Source organism: Epinephelus lanceolatus, chromosome 6 (assembly GCF_041903045.1).
Source record: "Epinephelus lanceolatus isolate andai-2023 chromosome 6, ASM4190304v1, whole genome shotgun sequence".
Taxonomy (NCBI): domain Eukaryota; kingdom Metazoa; phylum Chordata; class Actinopteri; order Perciformes; family Serranidae; genus Epinephelus; species Epinephelus lanceolatus.
This window is the reverse complement of record NC_135739.1, coordinates 4,590,624-4,614,057: the sequence shown is the minus strand read 5'-3', so window position 1 is coordinate 4,614,057 and position 23,434 is coordinate 4,590,624. Positions and strand designations below refer to the sequence as shown.

Below are 23,434 nucleotides of genomic sequence, written 5' to 3'. Positions count from 1 at the left end.
AAAAACACTTGACATCTGGATGTCATCATGTGTTTTTATTTTTATTTGTTTATTTTTGCTGTGAGCTTCCCACCACTGGGGGCATCCCTGCTGTGAACTGTGAGAGGTCATATAATCAGCCAGGTGAGGCACTCACTCACCATCAGCAACTAGGTGATAGTGACCTTGATTGATAAGCAAAGGGGGTCACTACAACATCAAAATCCATACCACCCAGCAGTCATGATTTCATGCCTGTATATCACAAAAATACCAAAGAAAATAAGAAAAATATTAACTTAGTTGAATAGCTTTTATACATAAGATAACTTTATTTGCCATTTGTACACCTGCGCAGGCTGGGTACATTCTTGTGCAAAAACGCTCAGACTCGAGTCAGAAATAGACAAGTCATAAAAAGTAAAGAATAGTAAAAGATAAAGTTTACACAACGAGGTATAAAAGTATAATAAATACAAGAATATAAACTCCACCTGCAGGGCATTCAGAAAGGTGTTTCACATAAAAGGTACTGCACATTTCCAGTTTTTATTGCACATGAGCAAAGGTAGATGAGAAAGTGAGAACTCTGTGACGTCGCACACAAGGGAGTGCCATCAGTAATGAAGTATAGTTTATAGTTTTTATAGTTTAGGGCCCCCCCACCCTGTGGGCCCCAGTGCAATTGCACCGTCTGCACTGTCTATATGTACACCCCTGCCTCTGACCCATAGATTTACAAAACATCGAACAAATGTTGCATTGTTTGCAGTTTTGTTTTTGCAAAACAATTATCAGATATTGAAATGAAGTATGTATATATACTTTATTACACACTTGTGACAATTTTTTGTTTATTTGTTTTGTTTTGTATTTTCAAAACCTTGTCTGTTAAAAGACAATATTATTATCCCAAATAGCCAGGAGAAATTGCACACCAAAAAGAAGGAGGTTAATAACATCTCCTATCTGTACTGTGTGTTTGAGGTGGACCAAAAAAAGACTCTTTTAATGTCAGTGTAGGGTTAATGGCTTCAAAAGAGGATTCAGATGACAGAGCTCGAGGTTTCTTTATTTTTAAGTTGTATGCTGACAATCATATCTTTTCTTTTTTCTTTTTTTCCATTTTGAGCACAATTTAAAAGTTTCTGAGTTTATCGGGCGCTTTTATTTTGGAGTTCTTACCCGGAAGAGTAACAGTTTTTAACCCCGGCTGAGACTGGGCTGCTGTACTTCCTACTTCCGCTCTAACAAAACTGCTCGGCAACTCCATTTATTTTGTTATCTCTGTGTGTAATGGCTGTTCAACTGAAAGACAAAGACGCGTACCAGAGACTGAACTATCTTTACCAGGTAGGAAGTTAATAATAAGGTGAAAGTTAACGGCTGTCGTGTTGTCGGCAGCAGTCACGTTGCTAACATGCTAGCTGTGCTAATCAGGTGTGCTAATGATTGAACTTCTCTGGTTTCATCTCTCTGCAGGCTGCTCACTGTGTTTTAGCACAAAACCCTGAGAATGTGGAGCTGGCTCGTTTCTACTGCTTCACACAGAAGACCATCGCAAGACGTTTAGTGCTCCGACAGTAAGTTAGTCACCTCAGTGTTATTGTGTAGTGTGTTTCATCTGGGGTTGGTTTTATTTTGAAGGATGAATTACAGCACTTTGGGTACATCAACATTATGTTCACACAAAAATGTTCATACCAGGGCTTCATATGCAGAGAGAGAAAAACATAATCATATAATGTATTACTGGCCCACATGACATGAAATATATCAAACACAATAAGTTTTAATTGTCATTTTATTCTGAAGGCCTTTTATTGTGGTGCATTCTTGAAAGTAAAGTCCAAGATCTGGATTGGAGTACACCTACCTCATCTTGTGAATGTCAGATATTCCCAATATTAAAATTTATTTTACAAATAATAATGATAATAATTGTTCCCTATTCATTAAAATTGAAAAAATAAATAAATAAATGTTCACCTCTTGAATGCATATATTTATTCAACATTTAATGCACATAACTGAACATATTCTTTGTGTTTACTCTTATTCTGTTACTGTTTTACTCTATTGATGTACATATTATAGTTAAATTTTCGCATTTTATTTTTAATATTTTAATATCTAAGTACTGGTGTTACACACTGTAGCATAATGCACATTTTATTAGTATTTTTATTGATATTTTCATTGCTATTTTATTTTAGTTTATTGCCAATATTTATATATTTCTATTTCATACTCCTATTCCTACTTCTAAGAATGATCTTTTCTTTACATCAGAGCAACTGTAACGAATCCTCAGGGATCAGTTAAGTATTTCTGATTCTGATTATCTTCAAAGCATAAAATGTCTTCATCAACCCAAAATATTCTGGTATACATACAGTGATAAATGTTCACAGACAATACAAGAATCCTCATCACCAGCTTTTTTTTGTTTTTGAAAGATATATTTGATGGAAAACTATTAAGGGAAACCACCTTAACTTTATTATTAAGACAGAATTTGTCCTTAAGTAGCACAATGTTCTGCCAGTTCATCTCACTGGCATAATGCAAAAGTACACCTCTTGGCAAAGCATCAAAAACCACTACACATTCCTTTGAAGTAACTGGTGAGGTGAATCTTGAGAGGAAGTTGTTATACAAGCAGAGTGCCGTCACTCAGATTGATGATGACTCATTTTGCACCACGTTTGCTTCCTTTTTTTTATTATTATTATTGTTGCACAGGGGTTCATATGTACACAGACATTAATCCAGTTATACAAATCTATTTGGGTGATAATTTTATTTTTCAGGCTTCCTAGTTGATGACATACAGTACAGGCCAAAAGTTTGGACACACCTTCTCATTCAATGCGTTTTCTTTATTTTCATGACTATTTACATCGTAGATTCTCACTGAAAGCATCAAAACTATGAATGAACACATGTGGAGTTATGTACTTAACAAAAAAAGGTGAAATAACTGAAAACATGTTTTATATTCTAGTTTCTTCAAAATAGCCACCCTTTGCTCTGATTACTGCTTTGCACACTCTTGGCATTCTCTCCATGAGCTTCAAGAGGTAGTCACCTGAAATGGTTTCCACTTCACAGGTGTGCCTTATCAGGGTTAATTAGTGGAATTTCTTGCTTTATCAATGGGGTTGGGACCATCAGTTGTGTTGTGCAGAAGTCAGGTTAATACACAGCCGACAGCCCTATTGGACAACTGTTAAAATTCATATTATGGCAAGAACCAATCAGCTAACTAAAGAAAAACGAGTGGCCATCATTACTTTAAGAAATGAAGGTCAGTCAGTCCGGAAAATTGCAAAAACTTTAAATGTGTCCCCAAGTGGAGTCGCAAAAACCATCAAGCGCTACAACCAAACTGGCACACATGAGGACCGACCCAGGAAAGGAAGACCAAGAGTCACCTCTGCTTCTGAGGATAAGTTCATCCGAGTCACCAGCCTCAGAAATCGCAAGTTAACAGTAGCTCAGATCAGAGACCAGATGAATGCCACACAGATTTCTAGCAGCAGACCCATCTCTAGAACAACTGTTAAGAGGAGACTGCGCGAATCAGGCCTTCATGGTCAGATAGCTGCTAGGAAACCACTGCTAAGGAGAGGCAACAAGCAGAAGAGATTTGTTTGGGCCAAGAAACACAAGGAATGGACATTAGACCAGTGGAAATCTGTGCTTTGGTCTGATGAGTCCAAATTTGAGATCTTTGGTTCCAACCGCCGTGTCTTTGTGAGACGCAGAAAAGGTGAACGGATGGATTCCACATGCCTGGTTCCCACTGTGAAGCATGGAGGAGGAGGTGTGATGGTGTGGGGGTGTTTTGCTGGTGACACTGTTGGGGATTTATTCAAAATTGAAGGCACACTGAACCAGCATGGCTACCACAGCATCCTGCAGCGACATGCCATCCCATCCGGTTTGCGTTTAGTTGGACGATCATTTATTTTTCAACAGGACAATGACCCCAAACACACCTCCAGGCTGTGTAAGGGCTATTTGACCAAGAAGGAGAGTGATGGAGTGCTGCGGCAGATGACCTGGCCTCCACAGTCACCGGACCTGAACCCAGTCGAGATGGTTTGGGGTGAGCTGGACCGCAGAGTGAAGGCAAAGGGGCCAACAAGTGCTAAACACCTCTGGGAACTCCTTCAAGACTGTTGGAAAACCATTTCAGGTGACTACCTCTTGAAGCTCATGGAGAGAATGCCAAGAGTGTGCAAAGCAGTAATCAGAGCAAAGGGTGGCTATTTTGAAGAAACTAGAATATAAAACATGTTTTCAGTTATTTCACCTTTTTTTGTTAAGTACATAACTCCACATGTGTTCATTCATAGTTTTGATGCCTTCAGTGAGAATCTACAATGTAAATAGTCATGAAAATAAAGAAAACGCATTGAATGAGAAGGTGTGTCCAAACTTTTGGCCTGTACTGTATGTGGAACAGATGTGTCTGTTTGTTCACATCAACAAACCCCATGAAAAGATTAAAACCAACAATGAATTAATACTGCTGTGTAGCTAAAGCCTGATATTGTCAAAAAATCTAATACAAACACACACTGAGCCACACTGTTGCACAGGGTGAAATGCTCCTTTATTACAATGAACATGGGCGCTGCCGTTTATTCTGAGTCAGTCCTACAAACACTGTCCTCCTGCTGTTAACACTGACTGGGGTAACAAATGTATATTAATCCAGCGCTGAAAATAGTCCTCAACAAGTGCACAGTCTCCTCCTGTTTGAGAAACGTTTACTAAAAACAACCAAGCGAGCTGTTGTAGAAAATTACTGATGATTAAAAACTGAATCTAAACATGCGTGACCCATTTTAAAAGATTTGATGCTCCAACAGGAACCAGTGAGCTTAAGGATGAGAGCCAACATCAAAAGTGTTCATTCTTTCAGTGTCTTTCCTGTGCAAACATAAATAGATTTTCAACATCAGTTAATTGTGGATTTTATCGCAGAGACCCGTCAGTGAAGAGAACATTATGCAAGAAATGCTGCTCACTGCTCATCCCTGGTATAACGGCCACAACAAGACAACGACGTAAGTCAATTCATTATGTTTCCCCTGTTACCTTGCATTGCATACTGAGTGTAATCAGCTTGTAGGTGTCCTAACTGGCTCACTGATGTGTTAAATCTCAATATGTATGGTAGATTTAAAGAAACATGGTCAGAGACACTAACTGACTGTCTGTTGTTGACTTTGTGTCGTTAGGCAAAAAAAGAAAGACCCGCTTCACTGTTGTGCGGTGCCTCAGCTGCGGCCAGAGCAAGACGTTACTGAATGATCCAGATTATTGTTTATGGGCAGAGCGTCCGGAGGCTCAGCTGGAGAACCAAAAGCAGCCAGGTGACAACCCTCAACTCTACACGACACACCAGCCTCACAGAGGATGCTCTCCATACACATAAGACCCGTTTCCACCGAGCAGTACGGTTTAGTTCAGTTCGTTTCCACCCGTCCCCATGTTTGGTCCCCCCTCTGTTGGGGTACCTAGCACACAGATCTGGTACTAAAAGGTGGAGCTGTGAACACTGCAGTCTGATTGGTCAGTAGAGGACGGTCACTCTGCTCAGGGCTGAGTTGTGTCTGGTTTTGAGGCTCATGTAACCACTGTTCATACTGTGGAGAGTTTTATTAGTAAACTGTAACTATAAAATGAAAGGATGTTTTGCTGCCTCTCACAGCAGCTGGAGTCTGAGAAAAGATAACTCAGTTCACTAGACTTACTGCTGGCAACTTTTAAGGTGGAATGTTAACTTATGACAGCTTTGACCATCACTTTAGTTTTTGTATGACATACACTTTTAGTAATGAGTGGATCCTCAAGCGTTAATATATATATAAATTTCAACTGGGTTATGTGAAGTGCATATATTCTAATCTTCACTCAAAAAAAAAAGCATAGTGGAGCGTTGTTCCTGTGGGCTACAGCAAAACTAAAGCCCTGAGCTTGCCTGAGAAGGACTAAAAGCACAAAGCTGCTATTTTTAAATATCCCATGGAGAGAGACTCTCAGTGCAGCCTGTTCTATTTTGTTCTGAATGTTCGTTCTGTGGACGATAAACGAGGTGCAGACTGATAAAGGAGGAAATACAGCGAGTGCTGGACGGAGCAGTGAGTGACAACAACCCCGCCCACATTTAAGAGTACTGTCTGTGGTGGAAATGCTAAACAGACCGAGGGTCTAGGTACCATGTCTGAAGGGTTACTGTTGGTTCCAAAGGTACCATACCGAAAGTGTTTGGTGGAAACGAGGCTGTGCTTATTTAAACAACACTCTAGCTGAAGCATCAAGATTTGTAGCATGAAACCCTTTTTTACAAGCTGTTTCAGCTCCCATTGAGGCAACAAAAAGGGAAAACACTTGGTACTGACTGTTATTATTTATTCTCTGTCATCCACAGATCCAGGCCCGTCTGGTAAAAAACAGCCTAAAGGCAAAAAGCCTGATGTGTCAGTGTCCTCCACACTCAGTGCTGCCCAGAGCACCGCCAGCACGTAGCAGCAGTTCCCCTCTTCTGACTGTCAAATATGAAGGACTGATATTTATTTTCTGTTGCTGTTCTTGTAGATATGGGTAGCGTTCTCATGTTGAATATATCCATAGTTTTTTTTTTTGTCATTTTATTGATTAAGTTACTTTTTGGCCTCTGTGAGATCATTTTCAGTGGTTTTCTGCAGTGTGTACAAGTGATTTTTTTATGCTACCAACAGATGGCAACCATGTGTCTTAAACATGGTGAATTTTTTTTCCAAAAGTAATACTTCATTGATGGCAATAATTTAAAACCAATGACAAGAATGGAAGAATTGAACTGATTTGTCATTAAGTTTTATCCTTAATATTTTAAATTGTCCATACAAAATCTCTTCACCATTAACCAGGTAATTTCCTAAAAGGCTGTTTAAAAAAACATGGAGTTTCTCTATTTCTTCTTTTCTCCTTTCTCTCCCTTTGGCACTCGGAAACGTGTCTTCTGAAGATACAGTAGGTTCTTCGCAAAGATCCTTGGTACATGGCCCATGTACAAGAGCAGAGCCAGAGTCATGCCTAGAAAACAGACATCCACTGTAAACACTGTTCACTTATAAAGAAATGATACACATATATGTCATTTTAATGTAAGTTACCAGTGAGAGGGCCCAGCCAGTAGACTACTGCGTACTGAGTCAGGGTAAATCCAGGACAGTGGAAGGTGAGGCCATAGGACAAGGAGGGATTCATGTAAGCTGAGGTGTAGCCTCGGGCTGCAAGAGGGAACGGACAAATACAGATGATGGTAGTCGCTCTTTATTAAACTGATGCTTTTAAAGTGGAAACAGATGCATAAGTCTATCAAATGACAGTTGAAACAGGGTCACACGCATGACTAATGTGAAGGTGGAGTCCGAGGAGCTCATTCTAGTGTGTATGAGTTTGTAAAAGCAGAAACTGAAGCACAGTCCTGATCATGAACATTAAAAAACTATTAATGAAATATTCTCCAGTAGAAGAGGTTAGTAACCACTTCATACACAGAGACATGAGAAAATATAGGTTGCAGGGGATTTAGGCTACTATTTAAAGTAAGAGACGGGCAGCACAGACAAAATTCTCAGTGCTTTTTTGCATTATGTAGCTGCAGAGAGACTGATTCTGATTTCTCACAGGGTTCCAGTATTTCAGTGACCCTTTGTTTTATTTGCAGAAGTTTTAAATTTTAGTATTCAAGTAATTTTCCTGTGCTCGTTGTCTCATATTTGCAAACACAAAGTTTCTTTGTATGAATGGACTTTGAACCCTTTCTTCGGTGATGATAAATCAGGGGCCAGGTTCACCTGACACGTACCTGTATGGGACAGGAAAGTGAGGAGGACGGCGATCAGCGGCACCCGGATCAGAGCAGATCTGCGCCGCAGGTTCAGATGGATGAGATGAAAGATGAGCGTGCAGACACACTCAGTGAAAAAACCCTGAAGCACAGACACCAGCAGAGATGTGCTGCACTCTCTCACCATCAGATTTTTGATCATGTGCATGTCAGTCAGCTCCAGACTCCAGTAGTACACAGCTGCAAGAAGGGCAAGGTGGGCCCCCAGAAACTGGGCCGCAACAGCAAGGACAGTGGGCAGGGTGTTGGCCTCCAGCTGCAGGAACTTCAGCACAACCAGGGTGGGATTCCCTGATGCAGCACCGCAGATCACGCTGTGGGTCAGCAGCACCACAAACAGTATGGTTAAAGTCACATCAGGCCCCAAGCCCCCGGCCCACTCCCCCACCTCCACAATGGTCTGCACCTCCAGCCAACACGCCACCAGCATGAAAGAGGATGCAAACTCCAAAATGAATCCAAACCGTGGCCATTTTTTGAGGAGAGTCCGAACCGAGGCTGCAAAAATGACAGCAGCCAGGAAGTATCCGAGAGATGCGTTCAGTCCAGACATGGCTCAGAACGGGTGTCACCAGCTGTTTCTTCTCCAAAAGAAATGAATGAGGGTTTGACTCAACAACTCTGCTGACTGTTTGGCAACGTGGCACATGCAGACACTTGTTATCAGTGACACGTCAGGTTTTTATCCCACAACCACCTGCCAAAATACACACGGAGTTTTAGTGCTTCTTTTATTTTTTTTTTTGAAATAATATATTTATTGTAACATCAACAAGTAAACAGAGACAGTCGTTGCTGATAATACTTGATCATAATTATTTATTTACTTTTTAAAAAGTCTATTTTTTTCTTTGACATATTTATGTAAAATAAATTGATTTCACAATGAAAATCAGTCTGCTTTTACTGACAATAAAATTATTGTTATAATTATTACTGAAAAAAGTATTCAATTATTTACAGTAAAATAATAATTGTAATAATTTTACAGTAGGAATAAATAATAATAATAAGAAGAATCTATGTTGTGGATAAAATTGCATTTCTTTCTATTCAAATATTTATGTAAAATAAATGAATTTCACAATGAATGAGTGCGCCTTCATTGACAGTAAAATTATGATTATTGAAAAAAAGTAATTTTGTTTTTGCTGTTAAATAATAATTGTAATAATTTTACAGTAGAAATAAATAAATATAAATAATCTATTTTGTGGATAAAAATGCATTTTTTTCTTTTCAAATATTTATGTAAGATAAATTAATTTCACAATGTATATCAGTGTGCCTTCATTGACAGTAAAATTATGATTATTATTGAAAAAAATGTAATTTTATTTTTTACTGTAAAATAATAATTGTAATAATTTTACAGTAGAAATAAATAAATATAAATAATAATTTATTTTGTGGATAAAATTCATTTTTCTTCCTGTTCAAATATTAATGTAAAATAAATGACTGACTGAAATAAATATGCTTTCAGTGACAATAAAATAATAATAGTTTATTATTATTATTATCATTATTATTACATTTTAAGTTTTTTAAGGAAAAGGCACTTTTGCTTAAAATATTTATGCAAAATAAATGACAATGAAAAACTATGCTTTCAGTGACAATAAATAATAGTTTATTATCATTATTATTATTATTATTATTATTATTATTATTATTTATTTTTGGGGGGAAGGGCGTTTTTTATCAAAATATGTAAATTACTATTATCGATATTATTATTGCATTTGAAAAAGCATGTGAAAAAAGCCTTATTTTGTGTTAAAATATTGTAAATTACATAATTATTATTATCAATATTATTATATTCATGTGAAAAAAGCTTTTTATAATCAAAGTATTTATGTAAGCTAAATTATTCCCAGAGTGTAATTCAGTGTGTGTCAGTGACAGTAAAGTCACCACATGCTTTAAATTTGTTGAGCGCTCTGTGTCGGTGATGCTCCGACTAGAGGCGGAAGTTGTGAAACGTCGACGTGTGTGTGTGTGTGTGTGTGTGTGTGTGTGTGTGTGTGTGTGCGGCCAGTGAAGTGATGGCAGGGGAAGAGCCGACAGTCAGAGAGGAATGAGAACTTGTCGGGGATGGCGGACAAACCTCTGACGGTGTTCGTGAAGCTGTTTGCCGCTGGATTTTACGGACTGAGCTCGTTTCTCATCGTCGTGGTGAACAAAAGTGTGCTGACCAACTACAGGTAACGTTAACGGCTGTGCTAACGGCTCGGACGGCTCTAACGTTAGTTGGGGAGCTACCGTGTTAGCTAACCTAGCCCGTGGAAGTTTGATTGGCTAATAGCGGCGGAGCTCATTAAGCTAACAGCAACTTTTGGCTAGCGACGTTGCTCGAGCTGAAACAGGAGAGCTTCAGTTACAGCAGCACTGTAGCAAGCTATGTGTTAACCTAGCTTTGTTAAGGATGAGGTTAGCTAACGTGCTGTGTGCTCAGCTTCTAACTTTAGCTGTAACCTTCCAGTTACCAATGAATTATATATATATTAATCATTTAAATACACACTTTAAACGTTTAGAAATATCGCAGACACAATCAGAGCATCCTGTTTACACTGTATAAACTGTCACATCCATCTACATCATGTGTACAAGCAACCTGTTACATTAGCTTATCATTACACTGCACTGTTGTCTTACTGTTTACAAACTTCATTGTGTTTTTACTTATTTATTTATTTACATCCATTCTGTACATAGTAGTCAAATGTTTACTCCATTCAGATTTGTTGTCCTTGTTATTAGCTGCATGTTTATTCTGTGTTTGTACATTGAGAGCAGCAGAAAACAGAGTGTGGAGTGGGGTGTGTTAGGGGTGGGGAAACAATCGATACAGCATAGTATCGTGATATTTATATCTTATCATCACAGTGCAAAGTATTGATTTTTCTAATTGTATGAATTATTTAATAGTACAAATACCAACTAGAATAGAATAATCAGTCCACTAGATACATTTTGCTGCTGCAAAAAAATGGCTTAAGTTTGATCAACAGACTGCAAACTAGGTTTTTCTTTGGGGAAATAATTTACAATTGTCGAACCAAGTAATAGGGTGGCACGGTGGTGTAGTGGTTAGCACTGTCGCCTGACAGGATTTTTGTCCAGGTACTGCGACTGGGATAGGCTTGACTCCCCCCTGCAACCCTCAAGGGGATAAGCGGTTAAGGAAATGAATGAATGAAAACAAGTAATAAACTGCAATGTGTTTTGTCGCAACGCTCAGCATATCGCAACATATTTAAAATCGCAATAATGCTGTATCAAGTATCGTGATAATATCGTATCGTGGATCCGTTGGTGATTTCCACCTCTGGAGTGTCTGCAGGCCCTTAAAAGTCTTACAGCGTCTTGAATACATTTTATTTTGTAAATATTAGGCCTTAAATGTCATTAAATAGTCTTAAATTTTAATTTTTGTGAGGTCTTAATTGACATTTTATCTCATTTCATTTAATCATCAGTCAAGATCTTCTGTGTGAAATTCCACATTTATGATCCTACAAATCTTTAAACCTAACGCTGAACCTAATGCTGTCTTTTTACTGTCTACCTGCACTTACCTGTCGCCAAAATGTAGATTAATCTACTCACTCTAATAACCACCTCCCTACAAAAAACCTTCTCTCAAAGTCCGCTCCATGTTGAGTCTCAGATGCTTCTGTCAGAGCGGAGGTTTTGCCTCCCTTAATGTAACATGAAGCGTTATAGATCGTCCTTTGTTCCACTGACAGTGTGTGATGCTGGATTATGTGTGTCAGTATTGTATTGTCTGTTTTGTTTTACTTACGACTACTGTCTGTATCTCAAATTGCCCCTCAGGGACATTTAAGTTTTACCTCACTTTACCTTACCTCTGCATGGAATTGCATACTACTTACTGTCATTCCTTGAATAAGAAAAGGTTGATTTGTCCAAAAATCAGTTGGTTGGAAGAGGTATTAAGAAGCGTTAAATCTAAGTGTCAGATCTGTCCATGCACACTTAAGTTACTCGGCCATTAAAGCTGATTCTGTTTCACTGGGACTAACGTGAACTCAACTCCGCTCTTCCAGGTTCCCCTCCTCAATATGTGTCGGAATTGGACAAGTAAGTTGAATGCTTTCCCGTCTTTCTTCAGTGATCGTCACCTGCTGAAATCAGTCAGAGTTTAAGTTGCTTCCTGTTAACTGTGTGTGCAGATGTTGGCCACAGTGGTTGTGCTGTGGGTGGGCAAGGCTGCGAGGGTGATCAGCTTCCCAGACTGTGATGAGAGCATACCTCGCAAGGTGAGACAACCTTTCCATCAATGAAATGATTTCCAGTTCACCATGATCAGGGCAGTGATTTCATTTACGTTCACCTGGTTTTACAGACGTTTCCTCTACCTCTCCTTTACGTGGGAAATCAAATCACTGGTCTGTTTGGAACCAAAAGGCTGAAGTAAGTCCTCATCCCTAAACTATCTAGGCCAAATGATGGTGAAGGGGAAATTCATTCGGTGCCATCATGAGCTCATTGGGCATGGCTGTTAATGTTTGGCTGAGTTAAAGCAACTTATGTCCTCTTCCACCAGTCTGCCGATGTTTACTGTCCTCAGGAGGTTCTCCATTCTGTTCACAATGCTGGCTGAGGGATTTCTTCTCAAGTAAGATGGCCCATGGCAGATAACCCACTTTTCTCAGTCATTTACTGGTCCTATTACTCACCGGGACACAAAGCTGCCCTTTATGTACTCTATTGTGGTTTTTATTCACATCTCAAAGCAGCCAGCTAGAATTTCATTGCTCTACTGTCTTTCACCTTTGCCAGAAAGAAGTTCTCCAGGCCAGTCCAGCTGACAGTATTTACAATGATCCTCGGGGCGTTCATAGCCGCAAGGTACGTTCTACTACATCCAGGTGTCCTGGCTGTAAAGCAACCACAATTACCTTCGCTACAAAGGGTTGTCCTGTCCTTATTTATGTCCTCTCTAAGTGATATTGTCTTCAGGGTCATTAGACACATGTTATACTCCTGCAGTTAAAGGAGCCTGAAGCTAAGTTGTTAGTGACAGAGCACCTATTTACTTCCTAAACACTTTCCTTCATTTTCTCTCGTCTCTGTTCGTAGTGCTGACTTGTCCTTTGACCTGCAAGGGTACGTGTTCATTCTCATGAACGATGTGCTGACTGCAGCCAATGGAGCCTATGTGAAACAAAAATTAGATGCTAAGGTATGTGGCAGCGCCATCTTGATGAATATAACCATTGTTGGACTGGAGCTGTTTTTGGCATTGAGCTGATGTTGGTGGATATAGAAAACCCAAACTGTCTTTCAGTGTCTGGCTTAAGGGAACTCTGTGTACATAAACACCATGAGTGGTTCTTTTTATTCCCCTCTAAGTTGGTTATCGCTGTTTATACTTGTTTTTGCAGAGCAAGTATCACCAAACCTCTGCTTTACTGTTTATTTAGCATGTTTTCTTGCATTATTTATAACAGTCAGGTCACTTACTGTGTGACTGTTGAGTCTGAAATGGCTTGTAGCTTGTTTTAGTCGTTTTTTTTTTTTATGTCACATGCTCAGCTCTCACATTACAGTAGACGCTGAACTGGGTCCAGATTTAGTCTGTGATGTCTGTAGTGCACCATCTGCTATGGCACAAGACAGAGAGGTGTGTGTGAGTGATATTACAAGGGAGTGAAAGATGGAGCCACGTGAAGCGGAATCAGACTAATGCAAACAAGAGGCTCTAGGTAGTGCAGTGGGCTGGCCATGCATGACATCTGTATGCTAGTTAGTGAGGAATGTACTGAAAGACTTGTGAATAACCCTCTCTGTTCTGCTTATTTTTCATGTTGCCGTTTCTCCATCTGTTTCTATGCTCTTTCTCACAGGAGTTGGGGAAATATGGATTACTGTATTATAATGCATTATTTATGATAATTCCCACTCTTGTGTTGGCTCATGTGACTGGGGATATGCAGAAGGCAAGTAGTTCGACTCCTCTCTTGTTTGTGCTTTCTCCTCTATGCAATCTATTTCTAATTATCTTCATTTAAAACCTCTAAAGATGTTTATTCATAGAAGATGTATTTATAAGATTTGGAAAATGAAAGTGTTTGAACAGCAAGTCTTTGTAGTTAGTTTACGGGGTTGGTAGTGATCCGTGATTGCGAGGTTTAATCCCAAATTGAAGTGAATTCACATGTGTTTAAGTGTGTGAGTGTGTGCCGTAAATATGGGCTGTCTGTTAGTTGGTCAGTGTTGGCAGAGACCTTCTGGTTTGCCCAGCTGGGGCCCAGCAGCCAGAAAGGCACAAAGCTGCTATTATGCACCTAGTAGAGTTATTACAGCAGTGCCTACAGCCCCCTTTGACTGAAAAACCTCAGTATAGATACAGACTACTACCTTTTTAAAGCTATTGGAAACGCAGTGTTGAATTTGTAAGTGCGTAAGTATTAGTTGTGTCTTGCCGTCCAATTTCCTAAACAGTTCTGCATTGCTCAGTTAATCCTTCCTTCCACTTAACGCCAGACCAGACACATCTCTAAGGACCTGAATATTTTGACCATAAATGATCTTTGATACACAACTGCCTACATAACCAGCTTTACTCCTGTTTTTATATGCTTTTTATGTGTGTGTTTTCACTCACAGAATTCTGTTGTTTCTGCTTCTCTTGTCAGGCAGTGGAATATGAGGGTTGGTCCGACATGATTTTCCTCGCCCAGTTCATCCTCTCTTGCATCATGGGGTAAGAAAGCCAAAGCTCATGTGTGACGTGCATGCATGCGCAAGGATTGTGTGGGTTTTGTTTTTTTGCCAACATTGAACATCTGGATTGTACTAATGTTTGTGGTATTGCTACTATCCCAGTGGTTTAAGATTGTAGGCCACAGTTCGACTAAGTTTGACGCTCACAAAGACTCTTTGTCAAGTCTGGCTACCATGTTGCGTCAACATTGTGAAAATCTGACATGTTGCTTCAAGAAGTGTTGAGTCATTTGTAATATGATAACATGTTTGTTTTGCAGGTTTGTTCTGATGTATTCCACTGTGCTTTGTACGCAGTACAACTCTGCATTAACAACTACGATTGTGGGCTGCATCAAGGTAAACTGCAGATCTGTGTGTGAAGAAACAGTTAAATGCACTGAAAGAAAAGGTCTGTTGTTTAGGATTAAATGGTATTTAATATTTATAATTATGTTTTCATTAGTTAATAATCACCTGAAAATGCCTTAGACTGAGCTCTTTATATCTACATACGGAGCGGGTCCTCGTCCTCAGAGTCTGCCATGTTGATCTATAGCAGCCCAGAGTTGAAAAATCAAAGACAGGCTCTAGATAGGGCGATTCACGTCCAAATATCTGGCAAAGAAAAGTGAATAAGCACCAGGTATGACAGGTGAGACTGATGAGTGAGGTAGACTAATGTTTGCAAATAAAACCTGTTGTAATGGGCTCAGTTTTAAAGCCACAGTGAAGACACTGGTATCATATTAAACTAGAGGACCTAGGGCATGTATTGGTACCAACCATGACATGCTAACTTGTTGGAAAAGGGGCCAGAAGCCATATACTTTCAAACTATTCCAGTTCTGCACACAAATTGACCTATATTTGATTAAAGTAGTAGTTTTTTCATTCATGATTTGGTCTTCTAATACTTGCAGTAATTTCTTCAGTCAGTGTTTGATTTTACTTTTCTCTAACTATTCATTGGAGGACATTTTTTGGCCAAAAAAGCAAAACAAAATACATGTGGAAATGTGATGAACTGGATTATAACTGCAGGAAGTATAAAATTGTGCATAGTGATTTAACCCCGTGGGTGTGCAAGAAGGGCCCACTTTGGAAAATGTTGTCCCCCTGCCCATATTTCCTAAAGACTGGTCTGTTCGGCTGCATATAAAATACAAATTGGTACTTGAAAAATGTGATTAGATTTCAAATAGGCTCCTATATGCAGATACGTTCAACCTTTTAGATTAAATTGTGCTCATTTTTGACTGTTTTCTGAATGTTATTTTACTTTTAGATTAGTTGACTAAACTTCCATTTAAACATCAGGGAAATTAAGTCGTCAGGAACATCTCTACTTCTTTTGCCAACTATACTGAAACAGTTATATAACAAGTTTACTACACTTTGTGTGCCGTAAAGCACTATGCTCCTCTCCCGGTAGATCTTACCAGTTCATTAAAGGTACATAGTGCAGGAACAGGTGTTTGGGGTATGAAGTTGGAATGACAGAGGCGCAAGTCTCCCTATGTGGGCCGTCTAAATCAGTGGTTCCTGACTGGTCCAACCATGGGTTCCAGATTTGTCCTTAGTCTTTAGTTCAAGGTCCACGCAGTTAATATATTCAGTGTCATACTTGCATTTGAATATGTCGTCGAGCTGGTTTACCGTCTCTGTCAAGTAGCTGTCCATTAATTGCTCACTCTACAGCAGGAGATGGTACTTCAAGATAAAAGCTCTGTGCCGAAAATTCACTGTACTTCAAAATAAAGTGTGGTTTTTTTACAAACTTGTCATGTTCGCGAGTCACTTGTGGTCCATTTAGAAAGGAACCGTGACCCACCAGTTGGGAACAACTGATTTAAATGATGTTGAAGGTGTTATACGGAGGGGAAAAGTTGCATAATGTTGCTTTAATTAGCTTAATTAATACTTTCTCCATTTTGCAGAATGTGCTGGTGACATACATTGGGATGGTGTTCAGTGGAGACTACATCTTCTCTTGGACTAACTTCATAGGTTTGAATATCAGGTATGAAATGACAGGTTTATTTCCTAATTAATGCTGAATTATCCAGTTGTCATCATAGATGGATAGATTTTTTTGGGCCGTTCCATGTTGTTTTGGGGCTCTGTGCAGAGTTTCTCCCCAACAGAAAGCCTCACCCATCTGGCACTCAGCACTTTGGCATTGCGTAGTCACACAGCAGATTGAGTCAGTTACATATAAACAGAAAAGCGAACTGTAAATCCCATATCATATCATACCACGCTGTTTTTTAAAGCCACGTTAGCAACATGCTTCTATAGATAGAAGCATCGCTTGGTTGGTCCACCATTTTAGTACAGACTCAATTATCTCAACAACTATCGGATGGATTGCTATGAGATTTGTCACTGAGGAACTTTTGTTTGCCACAAGGCTTATTATACATGTAGCTTCTTAGTTTGAACTTAGTTCTCACCATTGTTCTCGTCTCTGGTTGTAGACAACAACTAAAATAGCAAGGGAGGGTCCACTGTCACTGAGTCAGACTAGTCCTCCCTAAACTGTGAAATCCCAAATGATGCTTGTCTCTGTTGAGCAAAGACAGAGGTCAGTGCTGACACTGGTATTACTGATACTAGTGTGCCAATCAGCTGCAGGAATTTACATGTGCATGTTGGAGCTTGTCTGGAAACATGATGAATTTTGTGATGCGTTGCAACATGTTCAACTTTATGCTGATAATGACAAATGACAACTTGATTTTCAAGCCTCATTCTGACAACTACTATCAGATGAAAGTTTTTTTAGCCTCTGTGACATTAAAGCTGGGGTGGCAAGTTTTCTGGAAAAGGTAAAAAACAAAACAAACCCAAAAATAGGCCAGAATTTGAGAATGCAGCCCTTCTCTTGCAGCTCTCCTCTCCCAGTCCCTCCCACCAGATAAGCATGGGCATATACATGTGCATCATACAGTAACCTTCCAATGCTCCTGACAGAACACAGAATAATAATAATAATAATAAGGCTACTTCACAGTGGCATCAAATTGGGGATTTTACATGGTATATAACCACAAGGGGTCAGTGCATCTTCATCAGTAAATCACTAATATGGCGATGGCTTAACAAGTAGCAGGTCACATGACCAGGCTAGGCTGTCGGGAGTTGCTTCGTTACACTACTGAGTTCAGTTCAAGTCCTTGCACTATTATCAGCAACGTGACAGATACAGGCTATCTGATATTGATATGTCAGGGTATTTTTACGATAAGGTTATTCTTTTCGATAAGTCAAATCAGTAAAAAGAAAAATATATACACATATTAATTTAAGACCATAGAACTGCAGCAAAACAAGTGATCTATTTTTACACTTCGCTTCAAATATTCAGTAAAAACTAAACAAAAATGATCTCTCATTTCCATAGTTTGTGAACAACAACAGTAACTCAGAGTAGTAACTCAGTAACTCAATATTAATAGTTCAACTAAATAAAATCCACCACAAATTACACATTTAAACAGCTCCCAAATACAAAAAGGTCCCCTGGGATATATATATATATATATATATATATACATATATATATATATAAATAAATCAACAGGTGATTCCCTTCTTTCAGTAAAATCCTAAATGATTGAGTTGGGTTTTTTTTTCCACCTGGACCTTTATGCTCTGCCATTTCTCCTCTAATCATCACGCTGTAACCTGTGACAGGCTGTTCTGCCACGATAACTACTACACATTAGTTTTTGTTGAGCTGCAAGCGTCTCATAGGTTTACATTACCAAAGGTTTATGACAAAATCAGTTGACGACACTGACTCCTGTGTGCACACGGCGAGACAGGAGAGGGAGAGACGCTGTGCTGCTGCCAGAGGAGCCGCTGAATGAGTTCCCTCTGAGCGGTAAGTCGCTAGAAGAGTCTGAGAAGTCCGGAGCTGTTCATAAAACATACGCCACAGTTTATTTCACACTACTGAAGCTGCTCCTTTTTGTGGAACCACCATAGAGTCAGTAATAATTTTGCTTTCAGCCATGCTTGTTGTTGCCGTTGATAACAGTATATCATTATGGCAACAAGTTGAAATATTGTGGGTATCACAATATGAATTTTTCAGATGATATAAAGAATTATACCAGTATTATCATGAGCAAGATGATATGGCACACCCCTAATCTGAATTTAGGAAACACAGTCAGTAACTAAACAGGCAACAACAGAAAGATAACAACTTGTAGCTTATAAACAGTGTTACACATCTGGTCATTGATAAAGTTGAGCACCTCGTGGGTTAAGCTGTAAGGTAAGGTAAGGTAAAACTTAAATGTCCCTGAGGGGCAATGTAAGATACAGATAGTACTTCTACAACAAAACAGACAGTACAATACATCCATTACAGTCCAGTGTGACACACTGTCAGGGGTAAATCATGGACAGTTAGTGGCCACTGCTGGTAAAGATAAGTGATAGCAGACGGGACAAAGGACGATCTGTAACACTTAGTGCTACATTCAGGGAGGCAAAACCTCCACCCTGATGGAAGCATCTGAAACTCAACATTAGCTTGCTAATTATCATTATCATTATTATCCTCATCATTATCATTATTATCATTATTATTTATGATAACCTAGATTGTTACTGACTGTTGTAACAAAGGATAATGACAACAAGAATGGAAGAACCACCCTGTTTCCTTTGCCAACTCTTGGACCTGTAAAGCTCTTTATAATTACACAGTGTGATTCGAGACTTGAGCTAGCTTCATAGATATGAACCTGAATTAGCTGCAGCTGTGAGCCTTTGGCTACAGTTAGCAGAAGGCTAAACTATTAGCTTCCATCTCTAGCTCTAGCTCTCTAGCATGTTTTGTGTTCATAGTCACTCTCTTCTAGACTTTTTTTTTTATTATTATTTTTAGATAAGTCCATCTCTCTGTTTATGGTTGCTTTGCAGTGCAGGCACTTGTTGCCAGTGCTAGCAACTTTTTCTGCAGGATTCTCTGACATTGAATTAGGCTTTCACTGAAGGGACGTGCAGCTGCATTTGTAGACCAACCAGTAGGAACACCCTCCCTCTGAAATGACCTGTGATTGGCTAAAGTCTCCCATCACGGCCTATATTTTTTAAATCCAATCCAATCCACTATATTTATATAGCACATTTTGCAAATCATAGACGAGATTTAAAAGATTTGTCATGGGATGGAAGTGCATTCCACAATTTAGGTGCTGCAACTGAAAAAGCACGGTCACCTCTGGTTTTCAGTTGTGTCATAGGGACCTCAAGTTGCAGCTGGTCAGAGGAGCACAGTGACCTTGGGGGAGTCTTAGCACGAATAATGTCACAGAGGTCCTGAGAACAGAGTCAAGAGGAGGTGCAGAAGTCTAGTTTTCTCTCAGTTCACTTGAATTACAATATGCTCAAAGTTTCAAACACCTGATGATGAAAACCAGTTTTTCATTGTTCAGTTTTACACATGAATCTCAGTAAACACAGTGATGACCAGCCTTTCAGAAGGGTTTCAGAAGGGTAGGGCTGCACGATTAATCTAATTATTATCAGATGTGTCACAACATGCTATTATGAATGAAGCATTGTTTTGCCACGGAGATGCCCTGACCTACAAATCATGTTCCAGACAGAAGGGAACATGCATGTTTGGTACAGACCATGCTTAAAAATCTTTCTGGGGGGGAGTTCAAAAGTTGTTTTCTGTGGCCTGTCAAATAAATCCAGTGCTGGAAAATGATTTAAATCTTTTTAGTTACTTAAGCATTAATCATATTTCTGCACATAGCACACCAGAGAGGCCAAAGGAGAGGAAGGAACGAGAGACACTCTGTCTGTGTTTTATAGCCTACGTCTTGTATATGAAATGTCTGTGGTGTCGCCGCATTTTTTAAACAGATCTGTCGCCTGCATCCAGGCGCTGTCTCAGTGTCGCACATTAGACCACAACTACCAAGAAGAATGGCGACGGTGCTATGATCCACCGCACACACAAACTAGCAGTGCAGCGCTGGACAGCACATGTGCTGAGGTCATCTCACAGACTGACTTACAGTAGCACGTGCAACATATAGACTGATGTCGCACTGTAGATTAATGAACAGACAGATTAAACAGAGGAGCAGCTCTGTGTCTCTCTGAGTGTTGCTGGAGAACTTGTGTGTGTGTGTGTGAGTGAGTGGGGCGGAGCTGTGCAGAGAGAGAGATGCACACTGGTATGCGTTACGTAATGCAACTTGAACCTATATAAATATAAACAGCGTGATCTTGATTGAAAATGTGTCCATATATTGTACATAGTCGTTATATTGCCCAGCCCGACTGCAGCCTCACAGAGGGTCAGATTAAATGCCAACATTAACGTGTGTTAACCTTCATTCAGTGATCTTGTACAGGTGTGTTTGTATACTTAAACACAGTGTCTGTCTGTGTTGCAGTATTGCAGGCAGCCTGGTGTACTCCTACATCACCCTCACAGAGGAGCAGTCCAACAAAGCAAGTGAAAGCACCAAGCTGGACATCAAGGGCAAGGTGGTTGTATGACAGAGACACTGGATCTAATTATTTTTATGCTGATGAACGAGAAAACTCTATTTTTAGTACGACTTTTATTTATGGAGTATTTTAGCAGCCGAGGCGTGGGATGATGGGAACTGTGCTGGGGAAAACGTCTGTGTGTGTGTTTGTGTGGAAACAGAGCCACACGGTCACCATGACTCTCCTGCTGCTGCCATGGTTACAAACCCTCCAGAGGGATTGTGGGTTGTTTTTTTTAAGATGGTGTTTTCTTTTTAAATATTTGTATTTTGATACTGTACATGTGAGCATTGAGAAGAAGGGAAACGTGGAACCAATATTATTTATCTTACAACATTTTTTAAACACTTAGACAAACTGAACGTTAAAGCGTTGGGATGATGTAATGTTTCCTGAATACAGGAGTGAACAGCTGGCATCAGTGGTTATTTAAGCATGGGTGTGTACTGACGAATGGTGGGACTATTAAGTAATGGCTATTTTAAAGGCACAATCCTTATTTTTTATTGCCTTTTCGGTTTTGCTGTTTACAAGGAATGTAACTTCAGCTGCCTTCTAAGCACAGTGAGATGCACTGACACTGTCATTATCTGTTGTTTCAGTCTTAAGTACATTTCTTTTGATTTTTGCGCATACACTGTTATAAGCTTGTTACGGACGAACGGTAATGACAGTGATCTAACCTCATCCTTCAAACAACCAAAGTGGATGGGCAGTGAGTGGGCCGTCAGTTCCCATCAAGGATTGTGGCTTTAAATAAATGTTGTTGCCTTCTTTTGGGAGATAATTTTAAGATTACAGTTTACATTTTGCTCCCTCAGTATTACAGAATGTTTGTTGTGACTGGTCCTCTCTATGCAGACTTATCAAACTTAGTTTGTTATGTGTACAAGGGGATCCATGTGTTCTTTTTTTTTCTCTTGACACAATGTTGACGCACTTTTAACTGAGGTAGCGCCTGCAAAAGGGTGAAACTGATTTGCCTCACCTGTTACATTCATTGTTGGGATTGAGATTATTGTATTCTTCTGAAATGTACGTTTCAGGTTTTTTAAGTATTACAAAAGAGACGTGGTTTTCTAAACCTTTAATAGTCAGGTACAAGCGTTGACTTTTTCTTTTTTTTTTTTTTTTTACATTTTTATGTACATCATTTTATATTTATTACTTTTTTTAGACTAATATTCATTTTGTAGGTGGAGTGGCTTGTGAATTGTTGATGTTGATCTCATCTCAAACACAGTAACCATGGATTTGTAGCTGAAACACAGTGATGTATTTTTACATTAAAAAAAACACCTTGTTGACACGACGTATTCTTTTGGCTTCGTTGTTCAGGTTGTGACTATAAAGTGACTTCTCGGTGATCTTCAGGTTACTCTATTTTCTCCAGTGTCCTCTGATATCCAACTGGTCTCATTTAAATTAGTAATTCCATTTATATTTGTAATATTTTTTAGTCCATCTATTGTCATTTAATCTTGGATAATTCAGTGCAGTTCTGTAACTGAACCTCTGTTTGTATTTGCAGCTGATGATAGACAACAGTAAAGAAATGGTTCCCCCTTCTGGCCAAATATGTGACATCACATTGGACCCACAGGAGTAATTCTGCTGCACAAATAAAATCAGGGTTAAGTAAGTTTTGCCTGAGCAGATATCAGACACTTACATTTAATGCAGTTAGGTTTTTTTGTACCAAATTTAAGACTGATTTTTGGACAAAACACCTTTCCTATGCGTCTGTGCTGGCAATAACTGCGGCCAGAGGCAGTATGTATTTGGGTTGTCCATCCGTCCCGTTCTTGTGAACACGATATCTCAAGAATATCTCGAAGGAATTGTTTTAAATTTGGCACAAACATTCACTTAGCCTCAGCAATGAACTGAAAGATTTTGGTAGTCAATTGCGACCTCACTGCGACCTCCCAAAAGCCATAACTCAAGAATTCATCCACTAATTATGACAAAATTTCACACAAATATCTAACAGGATATAACGATAAAGTAATGACATGTTACATCCAGGATGTCAAAGGTCAACATCACCGTGACATCGTAATACTTTCTGGCCATTCCTCAACATCACATCTCAGAGGGGGAACATTTGGTCAGATACTGAATTGGTGTGTGTGAAGCATCCATGTGTCCACAGGCATGTAAAGTGCAGCTTGACTGGTTTGCGGAGGCATACAACCACAAGGCGGTAATTCTGGTGTTTTTCAGTCATTGCAGGTAAGTAGTATATATGTGGTCCAATGCAGA

The 23,434-nt window shown here is 39.3% G+C and overlaps 3 protein-coding genes across 4 annotated transcripts; 2 read left to right on the top strand and 1 right to left on the bottom strand.

The window, feature by feature from the left end:
* Positions 1-1,174: 1,174 nt before the first annotated feature.
* rpp21 (ribonuclease P subunit p21) lies at positions 1,175-6,952 on the top strand. The gene is made up of 5 exons (XM_033620685.2): positions 1,175-1,332; positions 1,462-1,562; positions 4,978-5,060; positions 5,235-5,369; positions 6,428-6,952. Exons 1-5 carry the CDS (start codon positions 1,276-1,278, stop codon positions 6,523-6,525), a joined length of 474 nt encoding a protein of 157 aa, XP_033476576.1. The 5' UTR covers positions 1,175-1,275; the 3' UTR covers positions 6,526-6,952.
* aqp12 (aquaporin 12) lies at positions 6,392-8,558 on the bottom strand. Its single transcript, XM_033620684.2, has 3 exons — positions 7,853-8,558; positions 7,155-7,271; positions 6,392-7,074 (listed from the first exon to the last, which is right to left on the bottom strand). The coding sequence occupies exons 1-3, from the start codon at positions 8,445-8,447 to the stop codon at positions 6,950-6,952; spliced, it is 837 nt and encodes a 278-aa protein (XP_033476575.1). The 5' UTR covers positions 8,448-8,558; the 3' UTR covers positions 6,392-6,949.
* Positions 8,559-9,915: 1,357 nt separating this feature from the next.
* On the top strand, positions 9,916-22,481 carry slc35d1a (solute carrier family 35 member D1a). 2 transcript variants are annotated; one of them, XM_078168493.1, is made up of 12 exons: positions 9,917-10,104; positions 11,974-12,007; positions 12,100-12,186; positions 12,273-12,340; positions 12,474-12,545; positions 12,710-12,778; positions 13,010-13,112; positions 13,777-13,873; positions 14,573-14,636; positions 14,917-14,995; positions 16,576-16,658; positions 21,070-22,481. In XM_078168493.1, the coding sequence occupies exons 1-12, from the start codon at positions 9,995-9,997 to the stop codon at positions 21,173-21,175; spliced, it is 972 nt and encodes a 323-aa protein (XP_078024619.1). In that variant the 5' UTR covers positions 9,917-9,994; the 3' UTR covers positions 21,176-22,481. The 2 variants fall into 2 exon arrangements, with proteins under 2 accessions (XP_078024620.1, XP_078024619.1); XM_078168494.1 differs by lacking the exon at positions 13,777-13,873 and having other exon boundaries at positions 9,916-10,104; positions 14,569-14,636.
* Positions 22,482-23,434: the final 953 nt, after the last annotated feature.

Excerpts from the sequence above, each read along its gene's own strand:
- rpp21 (XM_033620685.2), top strand. The coding sequence starts at position 1,276 with ATGGCTGTTCAACTGAAAGACAAAGACGCGTACCAGAGACTGAACTAT. Across the intron at positions 1,333-1,461 it reads GACTGAACTATCTTTACCAG|GCTGCTCACTGTGTTTTAGC; the intron begins GTAGGAAGTTAA and ends ATCTCTCTGCAG. Across the intron at positions 1,563-4,977 it reads AGACGTTTAGTGCTCCGACA|AGACCCGTCAGTGAAGAGAA; the intron begins GTAAGTTAGTCA and ends ATTTTATCGCAG.
- aqp12 (XM_033620684.2), bottom strand. The coding sequence starts at position 8,447 with ATGTCTGGACTGAACGCATCTCTCGGATACTTCCTGGCTGCTGTCATT. Across the intron at positions 7,272-7,852 it reads CACTTTCCTGTCCCATACAG|CCCGAGGCTACACCTCAGCT; the intron begins GTACGTGTCAGG and ends TCCCTCTTGCAG. Across the intron at positions 7,075-7,154 it reads CTGGCTGGGCCCTCTCACTG|GCATGACTCTGGCTCTGCTC; the intron begins GTAACTTACATT and ends TCTGTTTTCTAG.
- slc35d1a (XM_078168493.1), top strand. The coding sequence starts at position 9,995 with ATGGCGGACAAACCTCTGACGGTGTTCGTGAAGCTGTTTGCCGCTGGA. Across the intron at positions 10,105-11,973 it reads AGTGTGCTGACCAACTACAG|GTTCCCCTCCTCAATATGTG; the intron begins GTAACGTTAACG and ends CCGCTCTTCCAG. Across the intron at positions 13,874-14,572 it reads TGGGGATATGCAGAAGGCAA|TGGAATATGAGGGTTGGTCC; the intron begins GTAGTTCGACTC and ends CTTGTCAGGCAG.